Here is a 25,420-nt window from a genome sequence, read left to right as displayed (position 1 = left end):
GCATGAGGGATGACAGGGGCTCGTATAATAGCCTCCAGCCATTCCTTTTTAAAAAAAATAATTATACAACCCTTGATTATGGCCAATTCAAGCAAACAAGTTCGAGTTTAGATAGCACGGCCTTTTCAAATACAACATCAATGCCTTCAGCAGCAATACCAAGTTCCACCATTAGGTAAATGTATTCAAAAGCATTATGACCATTGATAAGTAATAACCTTGAATACTTTAAGAGATCGCATTTATAAAAAAAGAACAAACAAGATAACATCAAACCAAATTCCTTCTTAATTGAATACCAATGTTAGAAACTAGTGTTTCTTATCAATATGGGATCAGGTAGATATGTGACCCAGTATCTTAACCCAGGTTGGAGAATTTTGTAATACCTCCCTCAATTTAATAAAGATAAGGAATTAGGAAAGAGATATATTGCTTGCCTTCCACCAATGACCGCCGGCAAGATTAGAAGATCAGAATGGTATACCAGAATATGAAAAAGGTAGCCTGAAGCCAATACACTTCCAGGAAGCTCTGGTCATAACCTCTTAACTGTTAAATTCAGCTGCCAGTTATTTCCTTCTCCTTTGCCCGGGACATGTCATCTGCTGACTTGATGAAACGCTTTGTCATCTCTTCAATCTGAAGAAGAAAAACAAAAGCAAAAGTTTTCAATATTAGATTAACTGCAACCATGGATAAGATCAATGGAATTGAAGATTACTTCTTTCTCCAATCTTTTCACGTCATCTTTTGGAATGCTTGATGCTGATTTCTTAATTGTATCAAGGGCCTGCAACATCCATATTCGATATAATATGAGGAAGGCTTGAATACAATCTTCACATTGAAGGAAATGTTACATGAGTAATTCTTAAAGGCAAAAGAAAATGGAAATAAATACATAATTCTTCAAAGTACTGAAGCAAAACAATGACTTCAGAGCAAAAGAGTTTTGCTATCGAAGCTTCAAGAAAAAACTAAATAAATTGAACTTTTCTTCAAGGCACATATAGCACAGGGAAAAACAAATATGGAAGCTTAATTATCATTTCAATATATCTTGAAAAATTGATTAATCATACTCATTTACATGATCAACCCTCCACTCAAAAGCAACCAAGGAAAGCGAGATGATATACTTTTATCATAAAGACACTAATTTATCCCAAAAAAAAAAATAAATAAATAAATAAACAGATTGTGATCAAAATATCATTTTAGGAAGGATTTATTTTCCTAAAAGTGTTCGTTATAATAGATTACTTTTCAATCATTCATGAGCACAAATAGCAAATAATAAATGAAAAGGAATGAATCCCAAACTAAAGGCAAGTCATGTGACTTGGGGTGTAACTGAGCAAAATCACTCATGAGTCCCCTTGGGCTTAGGCTAGACTCGATAAATGGCTCGCAAGCTAAGCTCGATGAGCTAATAAGCAAAATTTAAGCCAATCTCGACTCAACTTGTAAAAAAATAATTAATATAAAAACAACAAGCCTTTATCCCAATAAGTGGGCTCCCCTACATGAATCTTTTTTCTCCATTGCATGCTATTGAGTGTCATTTTCATTTAATTCTAATAAATTAAAATCATTTTTTATACAACATGCCCAAGTCTTTCTAGGTCTACCTCTTCCTTTCCTAACATAAGTCAAATTTAAAACATCTGTTTTCCTAACTGGATCATCAGATGGTCGGCGTTTAATGTGACAAAACCATCTCAGCCGAATCTCTTTAATTTTGCCAGCCACTGGAGATACACCAAATCTTTCACATATATATTCATTTCACATTTTCGTAGTAGTGTAAAGCCACTCATCCACCAGAGCATTCTCACCTCTGCAATACTTAACTTAGTTTTATGTTTCTCCTTTAAAGGCTAACATTCTATGCCATAGAGCATTGCAGGTCTCGCCGCCATCTTATAAAATTTTCCTTTCAGTCTAAGCGGTACTTTTATATCGCACAAAAGACCCGAAGCATTCCTCCACTTCAACCAACCAACTTGTATTCTACTAATAACATCCTCATCTATATCACCATCACTTTGAACAATAGACACAAGATATCTAAAGCAATCGCACCTTTTAATAATTTGATCACCCAAAATTACAACTTCGTCACTAGAGCTACTACCACTAAAATTACATTTAATGTATTCATTTTAGTTATGCCCAAATGAAGGCCTTTAGACTCAAATGTAGACATCCATAATTCAATTTTTTACTGAGCTCTTTCTCTAGAATTATCCGCAAGAAGGATATCATCAGCGAAAAGCATATACCAAGGTACATCCTCATGAAAATGTCCAGTAAGAGTATCCATAACTAAAGCAAAAAGATATGGGCTTAAAGACGATTCCTAATGTAATCCAACTAAAATTGGAAAATATTTGATCAATCCTCTTGTTTGAACACAAGTAATAGCTCTAGTATACATATCTTTAACGATTTGAATATAAGTCATATTAACGTCTTTCTTCTCTAGAACTCTCCAAAGGATATCTATTGGAACCTTATCGTAAGCGTTTTCTAAATCAATAAAAATCATACGTAGATCCTCTTTATTTTCCCTGTTCTTCTCCAGCAAACCTCTCAATAAATTTATAGCTTCCATAGCAGACCTGCCCGACATAAATCCAAACTGATTATGAGAAATCTTTGTAATACGTCTTAACCTATGTTCAATTACCCACTCCAATAATTTTAAAATATGACACATCAACTTAATTCCTCTATAATTTGCACTTGTGCATTCCCTTTATTCTTAAAAATGGGGACCAAAATACTTTTCTTCCACTTTTCAGGCATCTTTTTTAGTTTTTAAAATAATATTAAAAAGTTTAGTAATCACAAAAAAACTCCCAAATCTCCTAAATATTTTCACACATCAATTGGGATATCAGGTCCTACAAACTTACCACTCTTGGTTTTCTTTAAAGCCTCATCAACTTTTTTACTAATGCAACGGTAAAAATGAAACATTTTATTATTATTAAAGATATTAAGATCGCTGTCATTAAAAAATTTATCAAAATAACTCATCCACCTATGTTGAATATCTTTTCTAAGAAAATCACTTTTTATTTTCATCTTTAATACACTTGAGTTGAATATTTACTTTCTTTTCTTTTTGTTTAGCTAGTTTATAAATATATATTTTTCACCAGCTTTAGTATTTAATCTATTATAAATATCGCTAAAAGTAGAATTTTTAGCATAAAAAATTGTTCTCTTGTACTCCCTACAAACCATTTTATATTTTTTTCTAGTTTTCTAAACATTTAAATTTAAACCAAATTTTATAACAAAACTTCTTATATTTTATATTTTCTTGCACATTATAATTTCACACCAACTATTTTTTATTTATAAAAAACTTTTCTTTCTCATTCTCCAAGTACATCTTTTGCAACTTATTTAATAATATTTGTTACTTTATCTCATATAGAATTTGCAGTTTCATGAATATCTCAAATCTTGAAATCTTAAAGTTTACTCATAAAAATAATTTTATTTGTGACTTTTAGGTGGCGTCATCTAAGTCTATGACAATGGTTATTAGTATTCTTTATTTTACAACTCTTCATCTTAAAATCCATAATTAATAATCAATGTTGAGTGCTTAAATCTTCATCGGGAATACTTTACAATCTTTACATTCTCGGCGATCTTTCTTCTCAAAAGAAAATAATCAATTTGTGTTTTATTATATCCATTCCTATAAGTAATAATATGTTCAGGAATAAATTATTAACAATAAAAAAATCACATGCTCAAGCAAAATCTAATATGACTCTATCTTCTTTATTTATCACTACCTAAATACCAAAGTTTAAAACCTAAGCTATCAATCTCCTTAGAATTTTCTCCAGCCCATTTTGTTTCTTGAATACATTAGATATTTATCTTTCTATAAAAAATAATATCAACTAGTTCCATTAATTCACCTGTCATACTACCATTATTCCAAGATCTTACCCAAATATTAGTTTCATGAACCAAATTCTTTACCCGCATCCATTCGTAATGTGGGAACCCTTGTTTAACGCTACACTCGGAAGCCGGTGTAGCGGCCCTTGCACACTTTTCATTGTTTTCAGGTCGTTTAGCGAGTCGCTTCCAGGGGACGCCCTAGCATTTATACAATGATAAAAAAGATTAATGTCATAATATTTTGATAAATTTTACGCTGGTTGTTGACTACCTAACGCAATCCTCTACTTTTCACATCCGATGCTTGGGACACGACAATGACAATGTTAAATAACTAATATAAAATGCACTTAAGTTATTAAAATATTAAATTTTACCTATAAATGATTAAAACTATTTAAAATTATATTTTATTTTTTAGTATCAAATGATATCTTATGAACTTGACTCGACTCATCTAAATTGCTACATGAGCTCCCCCAGCCCCACACATCTCTCTACACCAAAGTGTAAGAAAGAAGGTAAACTAAATGCAAGGAAAGAGAGACAAGGAAGCAGGTAGAAAAAGGGTGATATTCAAAAAGAAACAAAATAGGAACAATTCAACTCAAACGATAATAAATTATCAATCACTTAACACATCATATTCAGCCATCTCTTTCCAGAAAAGTTTCACCACTCCATACCGAATTCATTACATTAGTCCTATTTTGTGCCTATCTTGGTTTTATAAAGCTCATTGTTCCCATGCAGAGAATCATAGCCCCTGATCTTAATGGTGTTCAAAGAATCAATGTAGCTTATAATTTTGATCTTTAGAACATACAAAATTATAACTAAGGTGTGAGAGAAATGGCATACCACGAAAAATGTATGTCAATAACCCCTCATCAATAAAAAATTATTTGATATTAGAACATAGATCTTGCCTATATTTTGTAGTGGTATTTGGGATGGGAAATTTAAGACGACAACAAACATTAAAATATTGAACTCCCCAAATCATGCAAGGATCCTAGAAGTCGAGAAGAATACCAAGAACAGGATAGGTAGAAATAGGACTGAGTGGTGCCTAAGAAGAAAGACATAAAGGATCATAAAAGAATCATTGTTAACTGCTAATCCAATTCTAGAATTAGAATCATCCATCCAGGGACTGACTTAAGGTCTAAAAAGATTGAGCAGCAACACAAGTGTAGATTGTTGACGTCAAGAGAAGTTTAAAAAGTTTAATACTCATGTAAGGTAGCAGCAAGCGTCGTTGTATTTAATTAAACTGATTAGATAGCTACAACTTGATGCAAGATGGGCAGGCATAACCACAGTTCCAAATTAAGAATGACTAAATGATAAAGCATATCAGCACATATCCATGATGATATGAAGTTTTTCCTCTAATAACATTTTATCATGACCCGACCCGGAACTTGGAATTAACCAAGACGGAAACAGGCAGGCAGACGGTATAATTAAATTTTCAATTATTCTATATCTATTACTAATAGTTTAATATCCAAATATTAATTAAAAAGCCACTATAAAAAACTTTTTAATTAACAAATAAAAGTATATCACTTTGATTGCAAATATCACCTTCTATAAACATTATATACTCTAGTATTCTTCTCATTCAAAATCTTGAACTTGGAAAAAATGTTAAAACAACATGAATTATCTAAAGATTATTCAGTGGAGACATCACACTTCTAAACTATAGTAACCAAGGAAAAAAAAATATGCATGCTAGTCTTTCAATTTTCACTACAAAAAATCTTATATTAATCTAATGCATGCATTCTTAACATTTGCTCAACCAAAATAATCTAAAACATTAAATGCATAAATTTAACTTGATTTTTCAAAGTTTAATTTTTAACTTTATTTTTACTTTAAACTCTTAATATTCTGTCTCAGAAGAACTGTTAAACATTACTTAGTTGTAATAATCATTTTTTTAGAAATTTGATAATTTTTTTTGCGACTTAAAATATACCTCAAATTTTACATTCTTCAAATTTCAACCGAATTATAACCGAGTTAATTTATAAAATTCTACGTATCAAATCGAGCAATGTGATACATAATATTATACATAAATTCCGAATAGATGGAAAGATACAAAAATCAAAAAGTTTAAGTTTAATTAAATTAATTAAACCTTAATTAACCATCCTAATCCCACGTGATATATTCTTTGGATGGTGTCGAATGTGGAAATCCCCATTCCATAGCATTTGAAACCTCTCCTCTCCCCCTCTTGGTTTCGCTCGCACGTCCCACCCTCTCAGTCGCACTCAGCAAAAGCACCTGTGAGGAGTTACAATTGCAGCTCAGCTCGCAGACGCAAACAAAAAAAGGCAAGCAGCCTAGTGGAGCCGCACGAGCCGCAGAGTGTTAAATCCTATTTCCCCTCTCTCAATTTCTTCTTCCTACAAGAGTAGTGCTCGGCTAATGTAGTAGCACGAACTGAGTAGCCTGCAAAGTGTCGCAAGTGGCAGTTTAGGGCTCCAGGGTGAAATTGGTGAGTAAGAAACCCTATTTCACACTATTTGAGACATTCTTTTCTTTTATTTTCATTTTGAGATTTTCCTTGTTATTCGTGCATTATTCATTTGCGATAGTCGTCGGAAGCGCTGATCTTATGTTGAACGTGTTGTAAGTGGTTTGTGAGTTTCCGTAAGGGATTTAACACAAAATCACTAAAGGGAAAGGAAGATTTGAAGTGTTAGGAAGAAGAGGAAAGAAGTTTTGGCAACTTTGGAGAAGGTTGGGTTTTCGAGAAGCCGTTTATGGGTAAGTTTTGACTATTCATTATATTTTGGGTAAAATTACCTTATGAACTAAGATATCTGAATTTCTATATCGTTTAAGATTTCAGGTAGTTTATCCAGGACGTCAAGTTGGAGGCAAGCGTGTGAAAACTATTCATAGGACGACTTTGTTAAATTTCAGGTAAATTAATCCTATGCTAAGAAGATTAATTTGATTAATAGAAAGCACCTAAATCTTAAAGTTTAATATTATATTTTGTATGATATTAAGCTCGATATAAAATTCACCGCAACATTCAGCTAGTTATCAAAGATTAAGATTTTAGCATGATAATTTAAATGAGCAATTACATTTCTAAATTTCAGTAATCTTTTTATTTCAAAATATATTTTGATTTATATGTATGCTTTGTTCGATTAGATTTATATTGTAGCTGATTCTTCATATTATTAGATAGAAAATATATGTATGACTGAAAAAATATACAATATATGGTATGAAAGATATAACTGAAAGATATGTATGAGATTCATGATATTTATCATATGTCTGATATGCAAGATAGATATGATACAAAACTTAGATGCATGATAAAAAAAATATGCATGATATAAAATATATGCATGAGATAAGAAATATACATGATATGATAATTATTTCTGATGAATAGTTGCAAAGCAGAGTAAATATGCACGTCATTAAATGCATAAATATATCTCAAAATAATATATACTATGAGAATAAAATAACTTATATATGAATGATTGTATCTGCATGTTCAGAGGAGTTCACCCCTAATGATACAAGCAGGAGAGGTCAATGTGCCCGTCCGCTTAGAGTTTTCTTTCTGCCAACCAGACAATTATAATGACTAGATCACTAACCGTTGTGCTGACAGGATAGTATTGGCAAGAGGCGAGTAGACTAGAGATTACCTTCCCAAACAACTGTGATGTTTATATTGCTAATCATTATGCTGACAGGAAAATATCGGCTAGAAGGCAAGTATGGGTCTTTCCAACTAGACAATTGCAATGTTTGCATCGCAAATTGCTGTAGCGACAGGGGAATATCGGCAAAAGATGTGTTAAATTTTGTTGACGGTGATCCTCACAAGTACAGATATGTATGTAAATTGTATAAAGTAAAACAAAGATAAAGTAAATGCATTTAGAAAACTTTAAGTATTTTTATCTAGAAAAAATCATTGATACATGCATTAATATATTATCAGATTTCTTATAAAAATATAAAAGACTAGCATATTAAACTTTCTTTTAAAGATATAAAAGACCAACATGCAAATTGAATTATTTTTCTTATGTTACTGTATTTTAGAAGTGTGATTACTTCTGTGTTATCTTTAATAAGTTCTTGTTTAATTTTAATATTATTTTTAGGTTTTAAGTATTTGAACAATATGAAAAGAAAACGATCAAATGTGTATGAAAGATGATAACAAAAAACGAAAATGCACAAATTTTTACTTATTAATTTTAATTACTTTTTAATGGCTCTTTCATGTATTATTTGAATATTAAATTGTTAGTAAAAAAATAGAATAATAAAAAATTGATTTTCATCGTCTGACCCTCAACTCCCGTCTTGATTATTCCAAGACCTTGGTCTGGTCGTGACATTAGCACACCCCTCGTTGATCTTATCTCGCAGACATAGTTGTTCATGATTAAAATTACACGATTGTCTGAAATGGAAAGTTACCTACTGACCCCTGAATGATACTCTCCCGACAACACAACAGTTAGTGATTTAAATTACACAACTGTCTGAGATAGTTGGGTATCTACTCATCCATGGTCGATATTCTCCTTTCGGCACATCAACTAGTGACCAAAGTTTTTAAGAAAACAGGAAAACATCTGCTTGCGCGAGTATGATGACATCTCTTGCCTATACCATAAAAAAGTGAAATTCTCGTTCATGTACATATAAGCATTCGTGTATAAATTATTTTCATTCTTCATGGCATGCATTATTTACTAATGAATAATTACACATCTAATTGAAACTAGAACTAATATATCCACATTTATTAAAATCAGAATGCCAAGCAAATATTTATATATGCACCTTTACCATTATTTAAATGTTATTCAATAATCTAATAATTTTATAGAAACTTCATTTGCAATTATTTAACACATCTTTTTCTATATAATAATATGTAAAATTCATTATGATCTAAATCTCACTAGAATTGAGCATAAATGAAACTAAGCATACATTTAGAAATAATAATAATTACTGAAATTTAGAAATATAATTAGTCACTTTTACTTATAAGAAAACGTCTTTATGTGTGTATTCATTCACTTAATCACATCGCTGGTTCTCTACAAATTATTGTCGTTAAATTAAGATCGAAAGTATTTTCAAAGTATACATTAACTTACAATTCTAATTACTTATATATATATATATATATATATATCTATTTTGATAAATCATAAACATGCCTCTAATCACTTATTTATCTTCTTTGAGAACTTCACAATCCAAAATTACTATTCCTTTTGCATAAAAAGTTTTTCAATCTAAAATTATTAATTCATAATGTTAATAGAAAATTAATAATATTTTAATTAAAATCAAATAGATAAATAGAAACATAAATCTTACCATCACATTCATTGTTGATTAATCTTCTTCTCAGCCAAAAATATTCTTTTACCTATACTTCTGATATCGAATCCTAGTTCATTTCTTAAAATATGTAATTAAATAATGAATTTACAGCTTAAAAATAAAACCTTATCTCCTTATATGTCAAGATCGACTTCTTCCTCCCGTAAAAAAAACTCTCTTCTTGTCTATTTGGCTCGGTGCAATAACACTAGCACTTGAGATGCTAAATTCTTCAGCATTTTTTTTTAATGAAGACCCCTTCCTCTTTTCCTTCCCAAAGGACAGGCACTAATCCTACGAGGAGTTTGAAACCCTTGTCCCTTCCCCTTCTCCTCATACTTTGTGCTTCACACTTGGCATCAAAGTCTAGAGCTTGATTCGGCCTTCACTCGAGTCTTCCCTCTTCTCCCTTTCCTTCGTCAGAAGCCTTGCACCAAACACACGACACTAAAACTTGTATTACTTCACGGAGACAGCACCACTTGACTTCAACCCTTGCACTTGAATCCACTTACTTGCATGCATCTTCTGCTTCCCGCATGACACCGGCTTCGTTTTCGAAGCGAGAATCTTCCTAAGATCGATGATGCCACAGACGAGACATCCTTCACCTTTTCCTCATTCCTTCACGCACAAAACACATGTGAAGGCTCCCTGCTACACATGAGACGAGCCTCACACTCAATTCAAAGTCGTCTCCCCTAACTTAGACATTCAATGGAGAAATTACACTTCTAAACTACGATAACCAAGAAAAAGAAAATAATATGCACGTTGGTCTTTCAAATTTTACTATAGAAAATCTTATATAAATTTAATGCATGTATACTTAATACTTGCTTAACGAAAATAAACTAAAACATTATATTCATAGTTTTAACTTTGTTTTAAAAATTTAATTTTAATTTTACTTTTATTTTATACTCTTGGGATTCACATCTATCTTAGGAGAACCGTCAAACATAACTTAGCACATCCCTCACCGATATTATCTTGTCAATACGGTGGCTCATGATCAAAATTACACGATTGCCTAAGGTGGAAAAGTGTTCACTCACCCCTGACCGATACTCTCCAGTCGACACAATGGTTAGTAATATAAATTAAACAATTGTCTGGGATAGCAGGTGTCTACTGATCCATGATCGATATTCTCTGTTCGGCACATCGAATAGTGACCGAAGTTTTTAAGATAACTAAGAAAACATCTGCTCGAGCGAGTATGCGGCATTTCTTGCCTATACCATAAGTGAAATTCTCGTTCATGCACATATAAGCATTCATATATCAATTATTTTCATTCTTCATGGCATGCATTATTATGAATAATTACACATCTAATTGAATCTAAAGGTAATACATGCACATTTATTAAAATCTGAATATCATGCAATATTTTATATATGCAGCTCTACTATTATTTAAATGTTATTCAATAATATAATAATTTTATAGAAAATTCATTGTGCAACTATTTAACACAACACATTTTTCTATATAACAATATAAAGAATTCATTATAATCTAAATCTCACTAGAACATAGCATAAATAAAATTTGGCATACATTTGTAAATAATAAAAATTACAGTTTTTAGAAGTATATTACTCACCTTGGCTTGAAAGGAGACTTTTGTATGTGTGTATTCCTTTACTTAATCACATTGTTGATTCTCTACAAATTATTATCATTAAATTAAGATCGAAAGTATTTTCAAAGTATACATTAATATAAAAATTTAATTATTTATATCTATTATAAAATCATAAACATACCTCCAATCATATTTTTATCTTCTTTGAAAACTTCACAATCCATAATTACTATTTCTTTTACATCAAAAGTTCTCAATCTAAGATTGTTAATTCATAATGTTAATATTAAATTAATAACATTTTAGTTAAAATCAAATATATAAATAGAAACATAAATCTTATCATCACATTCGTTGTTGATTAATCTTCTCCTCAATCCAAAATATTTTTCAACCTATACTTCTAATATCAAATCCTAATTCAATACTTAAAATATGCAATTAAATAATGAATTTAAAACTTAAAATTTAAACCCTTATCTCCTTATATGTCAAGATTGATTTCTTCCTCATGCACAAAAGACTCTCCTTGACTATCTGGCTCGGTTCAATAACAGTAGCGCATAAGATACTCAACTCTGCACCTTTTTTTCATGCAAGGCTCCTTCCTCTTTTCCTTCTCAAAGGACACATAGTGATACTAAGAGGAGTTTGAAATCCTTGTCCCTTCTCCTTGTCCTTATTGTTCATGCTTCACACTTGGCATTAAAGTCTAGGGCTCAGTTTGGTCTTCACACAAGAGGCTTCCTCTTCTCCCTTTCCTTCGTCATAAGCCTCGCACCAAACAGACGATGCTGAAGCTTTCGTTCCTTTATGTAGTCAACATCGTTTGACTTCAGCCCTCGCACTCAAATCCACTTACCTGCATTACTCTTCTCCTTCCCGTATAACACCAACTTCGTCTTCAAAACGGGAATATTCCAAATTTAGATAATGCCACACACAAGACATACTTAGCCTCTTCCTCATCCTTCAACTACAAAACACATGTGAAGTCTCCTTGCAATGCATGAAACGAAGCTTGCATTCAATTCAACGTCATCTCCCCTAGCTTCGACACTTGCAAGCAACACAACAAGTAGATCCCTCACTCCATTTCTTCACGCACATGCTTCTTTCTTCCTCTCAACTTCCTTCATATATCTTCTTCTCTACTCTGACTCTTCATCTCCCTCCATAGTCTTCTGTCATTCTAGGTTTGAATGGGGACATTTATTTCCTTAAAATGAAACCGTCGAGACTGTTGCTCCTTTCATATTGACACAAACCACTTAATTTTTTTCTTTATTTCATTTTATTTTTTAAATTTTTATTTATTTATTATCTTTTCTTTTTCTCTCTGTTATTATAATCTCCTCTCATAAAATTGTCTTCAAAATTAATAAATTTTATAAAATTTAACCATTATGCAAACAAATCATAAATGAATCATAAATATTCAAGAGAATTTAATTCATGTTAAAGGATAACAAAAAAATATATGATAAATTCACCTTTGAGATAAGACAATTCAAGTGAACGTTCCCCAAACATCTGAAACATAATGACATAACGAAAATAACACTACATCAAAAATAGTGCAACATAGCTAACACAACACTCAGTTTTTGAAAAAGAACGTATAAAATGATAATCAACAACAGATAACTAAAATGACACCCAAATGACAAATCACTCAAACTCAATTAGCATCTCCGTCAATAGCAATAGGTTCTTCAGTTTCCTCATGAAGAAATAAATGCTCGGTCTTACGAGTCATGGTACCAACTTTTATCATCCTCTGTTGACCACTCCTAAAAATAGATCCCTCCTAAAAAGTTCCTCTAGATAATCCATTCCTAAGTTAGCATTTGATGTGGATCTCTGAGCAAATTTTGGGCAGTTCCTTATCTGATGTTCATGCTGTCTACACAAGAAACATACCTTCAAACTAAATAAACATTTACCACGATATAAATTCTCACACTAAACACAGGGTTCTATAATGTTGCTTCCAGACTGGCCTTTAACTCAATCAACACATGACTTTCCCATTAAACTCTCCAGAATGAACTATTGGTGCCTCTTCTACCAAACTCTTCTTCTTGTGCATGTCCTTACGTTTATGAGTATGCTGAAAATCAATTTCCACCCGCTTAGCCCTCGATACTAACACTGAATAGTCATGAATCCCAAGTGGAAGTAGTGGTTGCCTAAAAGAATCTTTCAATCAAGAAAAGAATATGTGGCAATTATCATCTGCATTTAAAATGAGTTTTGTTGCGTATCTTGACAGTATAATGAGCTCTGTTTCATACTACATGGTTGATGGATCTACCAACACCGAAATAATAAAGGTATTCTAAATTTGTCTCTTGGCTGAAATTAATACAAACCTACCTCTGAAGATTCTCGCAAACTCCTTTACTATATTAAGTGGCTAGGTCGACCACCAAATTTTTTCAATAACTGTCCTTGCCACCATCTCTCAGCTTCCCCCACAAAGGCAAATTAGCAAGAATAACTCTCATTTCTGATGCACATAACATATAGTCTATAATTTCCTCTACTCTCATCAACCAATTTTTAGCTTCCACCGATCCACCTATGCTATAATTCGTGATTTCTTCCTCCTGATTATCCATAACATTAAAATAACTATAGTATAATATAATTGGTCACCATTAAATTTTTAATTTATATTCTTTATAAGTTAATCAAATCATCAAAATGACTCTTTCATTAAGATTCATATTATTTAAGTTGTTTGCTCTAATAACACTTTTGTCATAGGTCAGACTAGGGATTGAAATTAAGCAAGGCGGAAACAAACGATCGAGCAGTGAAATTAAGTTTTCAATTATTCTATATCTACCATTAAAGTTTAATATCTAAATATTAAATAAAATAACCTCTACAGAAAGAATTTTACTAAATAAATAAAAGTTTCAAATATTGTTGACCTCGTCTTCTATAAACATTATCTATTTTAATATTCATCTTATTTAAAAGCTTAAAACCTAAAAAAATAATAAAACAAAATAAGTTATCTAAGATAATTTAATGAAACAATTCTAAACTACAGTAACCCAAGGAAAAGAAAGCAATATATATGCTGATCTTTCATATTTTACCATCTAAATCTTATAATAATCTTATATATGTATCCCTAATATTTGCTCAATGGAAATGATCTAAAAATTTATATTGGATTCACTTTAACTTTATTTTTTAAGGTTTAACTTCATTTTTATTTTATATTCTTAACATTCACATTTCTCTTAGGAGCACCTTAAAACATAACCTAACACACTCCTAGTTAAAATTATCTCATCGACGTAGCGGTTAGTGATCAAAATTACATGATTAGCTGAGATGAAAAGGTGCATGCTCACCCTTTGCCGATATTGTCCCATCAACAAAGGGATTAGTGAACTAAATTACACATTTTTTTAGGTGGTAGAGTGCATACTCGTCTCTGGCCAATACTCTTCCGTTGACACATCAGTTAGTGACATAAGTTTCATAATTATCAGAGATAACAGAAAAACATCTATGCGGGCAAGTACATTGGCATGCTTTGTTGTTCCATAAATAGGTAAACTCCTCATCATGCACATATATATATATATATATATATATATATATATATTATTTTCATTCTTCATAACATGCATTATTTTCTTATGCGACTCTTTGCATTCATTTACCAATGAATAATTACGCATTTACTTGAATCTAGAGCTAATATGTTCACCTTTACTAAAATCTGAATATTATGCAATAATCTATATATGCGTCTCAACTATAATTTAAATGTAATTCAATAATCTAATAATTTTATAAAAAATTCAATGTGCAACTATTTAACATGCATCCTTTCTAACAATATGAAGAATCCTTTATAATCAAAATGTCACAAGAGCATAACATAAATGAAATCAAGCATAAATTTAGAAATAATAAAAATTACTGAAATTTTAAAATATAACTACTCAACTTTTAGGAGACTATTTATGTGTTTAATCCTTCACCAAATCACACACACACATAAATATATATATATATATATATATATAGAAAAAACCCAAGGGCTAATATATTAAAGCGGAAAAGATACAAAAAGGTTGTATGAGAAGGCCTAAAAGAAAGCCCAACTCATACAATACAACACACACAAACCCAAATAAAGAAAGATACATAAAGGTAAAAAATAAAAAAAATAAAAAATAAAAAATAAAAACCACCAAATTGTGCAAAAGTGCTAAGGACATCCCACTTTAGTTCTCCCTCTGCCTCTATTCCTCGGAAGTGAGCCGGCTAACAAATTGATAAGGTGAGTATCATTGCTTAGAGTAATCAAAGTATAATCCATCAGATTCCTGAACTCAAATAGGTCTCCATTCTTCTTCTTCCTCTTGGATGTGTAGACATGTCATTCCTCATCCAATGATTGACTCATCTGATCAGTAAATTCCAAAGTTGATCAGGCAGGTGTGGGCTGTTGCTCATCATGATCCCTATAAGTCTGAGTAACATTAACATTTTGCTTGAGCTGATGAGGCGGTAGTGAAGCAGTAAAAGTATTGCCACCTATAATATTTGTGATAGGTTCTAGGATAGGTGAGGTCTGAAGAATCTCGCTCTCCCCCATGATGAAAGGTCCCAAAGACATAGAAGCTACAACATTGTGAGGGGACTGAATGGCTGTCATATTGTCTGCGAGAATAATGGCATCTTCATGGGTATCCTTTTGTACTTAGAGATGATCAGGAGGGGATGAATTCATTGCTTCTGGCGGAGCACTGTGCTTTTTTTATCTGAGGTGGGGTGTAGATGGTGGTATTGAAAACTGGAGTGACAGAACATATGACGGTTTGAACAATACGAAGGAAAAGACTCAATCACTACCTTTTGTCATTATCCATGACGTTGTGTGCCCAACCAAATTTTCTCAGAAGCGGATGAAATGATGTCTCTTTCAACAAGTACTCTGGCTTCAGATGGACGAGAAATATTGAAAGTAGGAATGTCTGTTTTGAGTGGCTTACCATAAGGTGAGAGAATAGAGTAAAATACTTTTTTAGTAAAGTAATGAAATTTCAAACCAGGGAGGCAAATCCAAACCGGAATGATTGGTGTTTTCGTCTGTGGGTCGAAATTCACAGACCATTTCAGAGTCTTTATTATTTTGTTATCAATTCAAATTATTCTTCTCGCAAATAAGCACGTGCAATCCTCTTCATTATTAATTGTATAAGAATATGACGTCCTTCTAACAGTTCCATTTTTCACTTCCCAACAAGGTGCATAAGCTCAAACTTCCTGTGAATTAGCTCCATTTTGGGATGACCATACAGAAATTTCCCGACCAAATTCAGTCGATAGGAGGAAGTAAGTTGAATACCTTCAGTTTTAATAAAAAAGATGGCAGACTTTCCATTCTTCCTACCAGATTTTTTAATGTCCTCCGCCCACTCAAACGGAGGGAAAGAACATGATTTAAGTGTACCGGAGGCGTGGGCACCCGCAAGGGCAGCAGCATATGATCTGTCCGAAGCCATTCCCAATAGAGGTAGGAGCGGCGTTAAGAACAGTGAAGACAGCAAATCAGAGAGCAACCTCCGAAACCAGAAACGGGAGCAAACTGAAAGCCCCTGCAACGGCTCGAGCCCGAGGACCGACCTGCTCCAACGGCGGTTTCGGATTGCGTAGGAAGCTGGAAAGCACTGCAACCAATACCAAGAGCGATGGCTGAGCCCGACGCAGCAGTTGACGCACGAATAGCGACGACAAACGATGCACCGGCGGCAGCGACGCACTTAGACAGCGGCGACAGCAGCGAAAATGACGTAAATGGCGAAATTGAAAGAGCATATCTAGATTGACGAAGAGCTACAGTGGAGTAATAACCAAGGATCGCCATGGTGAAACCCTAGCAGTGTGCTAAATATTTGAGTATCACACCCTACACACGGAAGGATTCGAACACGTGACCTGAGGGGAATTACAACCTTCAGAGAGGCTACGCTACCAATAGGTCACGGTACGCGCCTGCGCAAGCGCGCGCGCCCACACACACACACACACACACACACACACACACACACATATATAAATTAAGGATCCCATTATCGTGTGTGTATTGTATTTCTTTTATTTTCTAGTTAGGATTCCTTTTCCGGATTTATGTATCTTTCGTTTTATATTAACGCGTAGGGAGACGATATATAGATATATATATTGATAAAATCATAAACATACCCCTAATCACTTATCTTTTTTTTGAAAACTTCACAATCCAAAATTACTATTCTTTTTTTATCAAAAAGTTTCTAAATCTAAGATTATTAATTTATAATGTTAATATTAGTTTAGTATCATTTTAATTAAAATAAAATATATAAATAAAATTATAGATCTTACCATCACATTCATTGTTGATTAATCTTCTCTTTAAGCGAAAATATTTTTCTGCCCATACTTCTGATATTAAATCCTAATTCAATACTTAAATAATGAACTTAAAAGTTAAAACTAAACCCTTACCTCATATGCTAAGATCGGGCTTCTTACTCCCACACGAAAGTAGCTCTTCTTGTCTATCTGGCTTGGTTCAATAATAACAACACGTGAGTTGCTCGATTCTTCACCTTTTTTCATGAAAGGCTTTTTCTTTCCTTCTCAGAGGACATGCACTGATCCTACAAGAAGTTTGAAATCATCATTCTTTCCCCTTCACCTTCATGCTTCACACTTGGGCTCAAAATCTAGGGCCGGGTTTGGTCTTCACACACGAGTCTTCTGTTTCTCCCTTTTCCTATGTAAGAAGCCTCACACCAAATACACGGCAATGAAGCTTTCATTCCTTCATGCAAACAACACCGCTCGATTTCAGCGTCGTCTCCCGTGGTTTTGACGCCTACAAGTAACGCAATAGGTAGATCCCTCACATCACTTCTTCATGCACAGGCTTCTTCCTTCTTTTCCACTTCATATTTCTTTTTTGCTCTGACTCTCGATCCCCTCTCCTTACGTTTCTGTCATTCTAGGTTCGAATGGGGACATTTGAATGTTTAAAATGAAATAGTCAAGATTGTTACTCCCTTTCAAACCGAAACAAACCCCATAAAAAAATTTTTCTTCTATCTTATTTTATTTTTATTTATTTATTATCTTTTAATTTTCTTTCTTTTTCCCATTATTACACATTTCAACTCCAAAAAATAAAATTCTTCACATGCCAGATGAATAGATGCATTTATTAGACGATTTATTTTGTTTGTCACTATCTCAATGTTATTTAACGTATCAAATGCACGTCAACATCCTTACTTATCACTGTGTAATTTGTTAGAGTAAAATAATCAATTTTCACTTTGAATATGCTTATTGTTATCATTAATATTAAGTCTAGACTGTTTATGAAAATTTTGCCAACTGTTATAAATAGTAAGCCTTGCATTGCTGATGAAAATGATATAACATGAAATAAAAAAGAGTTTTCTTACAGCAACCCTTTTAAGGGTTGATTCCTCACTTGCTACTAATCATGAGGCTTCTCTTCCCAAGGTATATATAATCATTTTTCTTCCAAATCTTTTCTTCTCTTTACCTTCCTATTATTTGGTTAAAATTCATATTTTCTTCTCAACAAACCATGATTAAAAGTTTCACAATGTCCTACACTATCCTACTCATCAACATCCACCGGTGCCATCATGCACCATCACCTACTGTCAATCAACAAAACTAGCAATAAACAGTTATTTCTCAATCCCAACACCATTCATGATTAGTGATTACTCCAAAGAAACCATTTAAACGACACCCTAAAGGGATCCTTCTAGTTCATCGTATGGATGTGAAGGGTTAATCTTCTGATGTTCTTCATTGCCCAAAGTCTATACACCAATATAGATTTTTTGCAAGACTAAGTTTAACAGACCATAAAAGGATCTTACTGACATATTTGATAAAATAACTTACAATATGTGAGCACAAGTTAGCTTAAGCAAAGGTGCACTGAGGGGATTAGAAGTTTTGGAAATGTCCCCCCGTCATTAAAGCTTGGCAGCGCAACTTTCCTCTTGGAATTTGTTATCGAAAAAGCAAACTTTAGGAATTCGTACTCCACCAGGAAAGTATAAATATTGGTTTTGGAGATCTGTAATTATTGTAGGTCAACTCACTTTGCTTTGATTGGTGCATTATTGAGTACACCAGTCAAAATTATTTGCTGAATCTTCAAATTAGTTGGCTTTTATCCATAACAGAATCAAACAGTCTAGCAATAATATTGCAGAATCATACCAGTAAATGGTGCAACTTCAGAAGATATAGCAGCAGTAGCTATGAAAATTCTGATGGAAAAGATGCCACCCATACCTTTTGCCGTGCCCTTCTAATACTAAGCCTACCATCTTCAGCACATTTGAAAACTACTTTGCACAATGCCTAAAATGAAAAAGGAGTTTTGTAATTGCTAGCTCAGTATAGCAAAGGTAAAAGGATGTAATGGCACATGTATCAGTAAGAACTCACTTGTATGTTCTCCTTGGTCAGCCTGTTTCAGTTTTAGGAGAAAAGTACCAATAATATCAGACACCATAGGAAGGCTCAATCAGTTATGATAACTAAATTATTGACAGGATAAAGTAATTTATAGAGAGCAAAGAACAAGATACTTACGGTGGGATTGATGCAATTAGTCGCTGATCATCAGGAATTGGGTTTATGCCCAAAGGAGATGAAACTATTGCATTTTCTATTTCTTTTAAAGTCTGCAATAAAGGGTATAAAATCAATCATCAATCAAAATGCTAAACAAACAAATCGACTATCAATTGTGCAATCTATCTTAGCCTAAATTCTCGAGAATTTCATTTCAAGCTAGTGTGCTAGCATTTTCCACATCTGTAATAAGATGAACTGTTAACATAAAATCTCCGGAATTAGCCTAATTCAAGGTTCAAATCAACTTCCCTAACTCTAGATTTTAAGCACCACAGATTAAACAAACCCAAGTTCCATTACATCCCTTAATTCATGTAGCATGGGCTAGCACGCAGCCTTGACATAGAGATGGTCATTTCATTAAAATTAAATAAACGTGCAACATAATCAGACATGATATTCACCAAATAAACAGTTTCACATGATTTACCGTCCTGACCATGCCCTTTTTTTTTTTTTTTTTTTTTTTTTTTTTTTTTTTTTGTCAAAATCCTGATATGGCCAATATGCCTACTTTTTTACACATTACACAGCTATAGCAGAGCTTAATTTATCAAAACATTTCCCAGTATGTAATTCCAAACTAAAATTTTAAAAAAGAATAACACAAGGGAATGGTTAACTAAGCTGAATCTAAAATTTTATGGTTACGGTAGGATGCAAGGAGACTAGGAGAGGACCTTTCAGTTCAAAAGAACAAAAATTTCAACAATGCTTATGCATGAATTCTAGTCATATTCAAGTAGAGGACCGCACTGAATCAGAGGAAAAGGCGAGCGTGTCTGCACGTGAAATAATGAAAATAATTTACAATTTTTAATATACCAAGTAAGAAATCAAATGAATAAATTTACGAATAAATTTACAATTTTTAATCTAAAGAATATCTAAGTTTACAAATAAAATCCATAGGGCTCTAGGAATGTTTGCTAAGCTATTTCTTTCAACATACATGTTACACATAAATTATTGTGATATATGTATTCCTTATCGAGCGGATGCAACTTTAATGCCAAGAAAGACTTGCCAAATTATCGAACATCGAGCAAATCTTTTTCATTAAACTCTGAATTTCTTTCAAGTCATTATTTCTCCTTATAATATTTTCAATATAAAATAGTAGTAATGAGGTTCCACTTGAAAGCCATGAATTTCACAAAAAATGTATGAACTCCTGAGTTTTAATTATGTCTCATGTCAAGCATTATCTCCACAAACCTTTTGAACTATGCCATTGAAAATGGCCTCAACTCATACAATGTGTTTTTTATATTGTATATCTTCTATTCTGTATTTAATCTACTGATGGGATCTTCATATATACTTCTTCCACCAAATTTCCATATAAGAAGACATTCTTCACATCACATTATTGCATTTTCCACTCCTTGCTAACTACTAAAAATAATAGAACTCAAATACTGTTCATTTTAGCAAGTTGAGCAGAAGTTTCAAGATAATTAATCACATATGTTATAATGTAATCTTTGCCACTAGTTTTACTTCATAAATTCTCGTTAACCATCAGATTTATACTTTAAAGTAAAAATTTATCAAAATGATACTTTTCAATGAAGTAACATTAGCAAAAATATACATCTTTCACGTGGAGAGATGATGGCATTTGTACCCATTTTTTTATGGGATAATAACCAATGAAAACACATCTAATAGCTAGATAATCAATTTTGCTACACTTTGAAAAAGTGTATGAACAAGCATAATACCTTGAAATATTTTGTGAGCAAAATTATTTGACATATGAAATGCGATAGAACTTGCTCAAAACTTGTCTGAGATATTTGAAATAAGGGACCTCAGTAGGTAGCCAGTTTATGATGGGGATGGCTATTAAAGCTGTTTTTCACAATATTAATTTGAGATATTTTTCTCAAAAATCAGGTAACTGATTGTTCTTTCATTCAACAACATTTTTTATTGAGATATATACGCACAAGAGGGATGTCTTATTCCTTATTCTTGGAAGGGCAAGGAAAGAATAATTAAATTCATCGTTGGCATTGCTAAATCAAACTCTTTACAACACAATTGATTCACGATTATATTGAGAAAGTTGGGAATGATGATAATTACATCAATTTTGGCTTTTTGTAAAAAATATATATAATGCATAGGCACAATCATTGATAAAAGAAATAAATTACCAAGCCATAATGATGTTGACAAAAAACATACTACCAAGTCCCATAGATGTATGATATAAAAGATAGAGCCTGAATATTACAATAACTGAGATATAACAAAGCTTCTTATGACATTCATTGAATAATTTGTACATTTGATAATCTTTGGGTCATAAACATCACAATGAAATTTTTTTATATTGATTTCTTTGAAAAATGAAGGAAACAAGATTTTAAAATTAATAAATGATGGGTATGCTAATGATGGTGTTGAAGCCAAGTTTTTTTTCTTTAATAGATTTAAATGTTTATGAGGGAAGAGATAATAATGAAGGGTTTATGGAGTTTTCTCAATCATTAGAGTTCTCATTTTGATAGAGGCCATCTATTTTTCTAACAAGCCCAATCGTTCTCCAGCCTTGTTGGCGCGAGAGCTTCCTGCATTGGAGCCTTGTCGTGATCCAAAAAACAATTTCGAGACCTCTGCTACAATCCCACGACTAACTCCCGCACTAGACTAGACACAGCAGTCTTCTGGCACATGGGACAGGTTCGAAACAGTAAATTGAGGGCAGGTCGACCTTCCATATGTAAATTTACCACCTCCTTATGAGAGTAGGCCCGCTCCTTCTTAACCTAGGCTTATATATTTGCTTTTCATTATTAGATTTTCAGTTCTTGGTGAATGTTTTCTAACAAGACAGCCACCGACGACCTCTTTCTCCTTTATAGGGTTGTGCCCAACAATAGGTGGTGCTCCGACAATAGATTGCATAAGGTATTTATATCCTTCCAAGAGATCAAGTGGTGCTCCGGCTGTAGCTCATCGCCACGGAGGTATTTATGTCCGACTTTTTCATCCTAAAAATCCCTTGCCTTACTTTTTTACCGCTGTCCAACCATCCATCATCTCTGCCGCAGCCTAGAACAGTACTTTCCAGGCAGTTTACCAGCTGTCCAGCCCCTCACCCTCGCTGACACCACCCAAGACAGCCCGCCATCTAGCTGTTTCAGCAGTTTCTCACCTCCCCTTGATGTCACCATCACCATCGCTCTTTTGCTACCTCTCTAGAGGTTCAAACCTAACAGATCACCATCCCTACTAGGAGATCTACTCTAGCCGTGTCTTGAGTCGTGTTGTTGTTATTTCTCGTTTCAACACGTCGCGTCATGTCTGTTTTGGTTTTCCCTTTCATGTATATTGGCTGTAACTCCAACATCACCTGTTCTTGGAAGACACAATAAGGAAGAAAAAATAAAACACTTCACTTGAAATTTTTAGTTGACCTTTGAATGGATACCAAATTGAAAAATAATTTAGATATATGAATGAGATTTTGAAGTGCAAAATTTTTTTTATATGAATATTTCTTTGACCATCCAAGATGGTGGGGAATTCACTACTCATAGTTATTTTCTTGTTACTATAGCATAAAGTATAAGAAATAAATTTATAAGATTTCATTATATGATCTATAGCTCCCAAAACAAAAATCCATGAGCCATAAATAGACATCCATGAGACTTCAAAAACATGAGGAAGAGAAATAAAACCAACAGTAATAGACTATTAAGTACCTATTGTAGAAATTTTTTAAATGTCTCTAGAAATCCTTTTCCTTTGTTGTGTAAAAAGCCTAATATTCATCTTCCACTTAAGGCCCGTGAATCAATTAAGACAGCCTTAGATAGTTCTTAATATTAAATCAGTATCATGATTGGATATTTTACTGCTTGTCCATTGGATTTAGATTGTATCCCTCAATCCCAAAAGAACCCGAGACCAAGGGTATGTAGATAATGTTATCATTGTTCATGTTCAAGAAAAAAAAATACAGTAATGCAACGACGAAGGCTACAACAATGGACCAATTTACAGAAATACAAATAAGAAAGCTATAATAATCAGAAATGTTCCTAGCAATGCAACGACCAAAGTTGCAAATGCAGAAAATTTGAGTTAAAGAAAGAAACATTTACACATGAAGGCATGTAAGAGCTTTAAGACTACACAGCATTGAAGGCTGCAATTTATGCAAATGCTAAGAAAAAGGTCCAAGACTCTAATACCATGACAAAAATTAGAGAGAGCTGGTTATGATTCAGAATCTATGGTGTTCATACAACTCGAGAAAAGCTTCAAATTAACAATAGACAAAATCAAGAAGTAAGAACTAAAATATAATTGTAAGTCCACAGATTGATAAGTCGGCAGAATAGTTATGATAGTCACAAATTGATGAGTAAGCACCAGAGATCCCATTAATCAACGAGAAGAAAGCAGAAGTGAATGGAATAAGGGCAGAAAGCTTGGTAAGTGTAGATCCAAGCTGAAGGAAATCATATAAGGATTTAACAAGTAATTCATTACATTATATATTGTTACATCTAGAATCTTAGCATAAAATTGACTCCATGATAATTAAGTCCATTCTTCGACCAAAGTGATTTTTCTTAACCATTTCTTCATTAATCTCTTATTATACTCTTCGTAACGTTCACTATGTGACTTGTAAAATTGATTAGATTTGAAGTTATATATGATCTTCAACCACACACAAACCCACCCCACCCCAAGTCAAACACAAGAAAATCACAAATTCTTTTAAGTTTCCTCAAAAGCTTATACAAGGAAATATATAAAACTTCTTAAATATAGAATTTATGAATGAAATAACTTTAGCTATGCAGGCAATTGCAGATTTTAGAAATAGAATTTAGTTACATTGGGATCATAAGGTGTCACTGAGAGAGTGTGTGCATCTATAGCAGAAACAACAGCAACACGATTTAATGGCATTTTTACACCACGTGCCTCAACAATTATATGATCAAGCATCCCTGTCAAAAAGTTGCATGAGTAAACATTGAAACAACAAAGTTGAAAGTATAGACAGTCTCCATTAAAAAATAAAATGTAAAAGTGCACCTGTAGATGCTCTTCCTGTTCGAATTTTACTCAACTCTCTAGATAAAGCAGCAATTGCTGCCTCCATTAAAGAGAGTGTACTTGATTTTACAGAAGGCCCAATGTCAGGAACAACTTGAATGGTAACATTATTACTCTCATCCTCTGCTAAAATCAAATAGAAAGCAATCAGATTATGCAAAATCAAATACCGTAACAAAATGTAAAAAGTAAAACCATAACCAGCTGCAACAAACTTCATCTAAGTTCTAGTCATGTGCTTCCATCGTATCAAATAAAATGTATTTCCATATAAGGGAAGAGAAAACAAGCTTGATCACCAAGCGGAACTACCAATGCTCGCTTGGAAAGCTTCAACCCAAGGCAATAGTAAGATGATAAACATGCATCATGAAGCAGTTTGAATGGTAGATCATTGTAAGTAAAGCTGAAAAAAAATTAAAAATACATGCATATCAATTTATAAGTTCATGACAGGAAAATCACAGATAATAAAAACATCGCTGCAATACATGAACAAGTCTGTGTGCATCAACCCATATTAGACAATGCAATGGTAAGAATCTTCAAGAGATGGGTGCATCTTCTATACATAACGATTCATATCTTTGATAATTTGACAAAATTACCTGTTGAGATTGTGACAAACCTGTTAACCATTATCAAGATAAACTTGATCGC

The 25,420-nt window shown here is 32.8% G+C and overlaps 1 protein-coding gene across 1 annotated transcript; it reads right to left on the bottom strand.

Annotated features, from left to right (window-relative positions):
* Positions 1-265: 265 nt before the first annotated feature.
* LOC110034167 (ribosome-recycling factor) lies at positions 266-24,883 on the bottom strand (the record flags this gene model as incomplete). Its single annotated transcript, XM_020738456.1, is given in 7 exon segments — positions 266-642; positions 725-793; positions 19,319-19,387; positions 19,475-19,496; positions 19,622-19,713; positions 24,536-24,651; positions 24,740-24,883. Coding segments are annotated over 7 exon segments (593 nt in total), but the record flags the coding sequence as incomplete, so codon positions are not given.
* Positions 24,884-25,420: the final 537 nt, after the last annotated feature.

The sequence above is a fragment of the Phalaenopsis equestris genome, unplaced genomic scaffold, assembly GCF_001263595.1.
Source record: "Phalaenopsis equestris unplaced genomic scaffold, ASM126359v1 Scaffold001366, whole genome shotgun sequence".
Lineage (NCBI taxonomy): Eukaryota > Viridiplantae > Streptophyta > Magnoliopsida > Asparagales > Orchidaceae > Phalaenopsis > Phalaenopsis equestris.
This window is presented reverse-complemented; position numbering and strand designations above follow the sequence as displayed.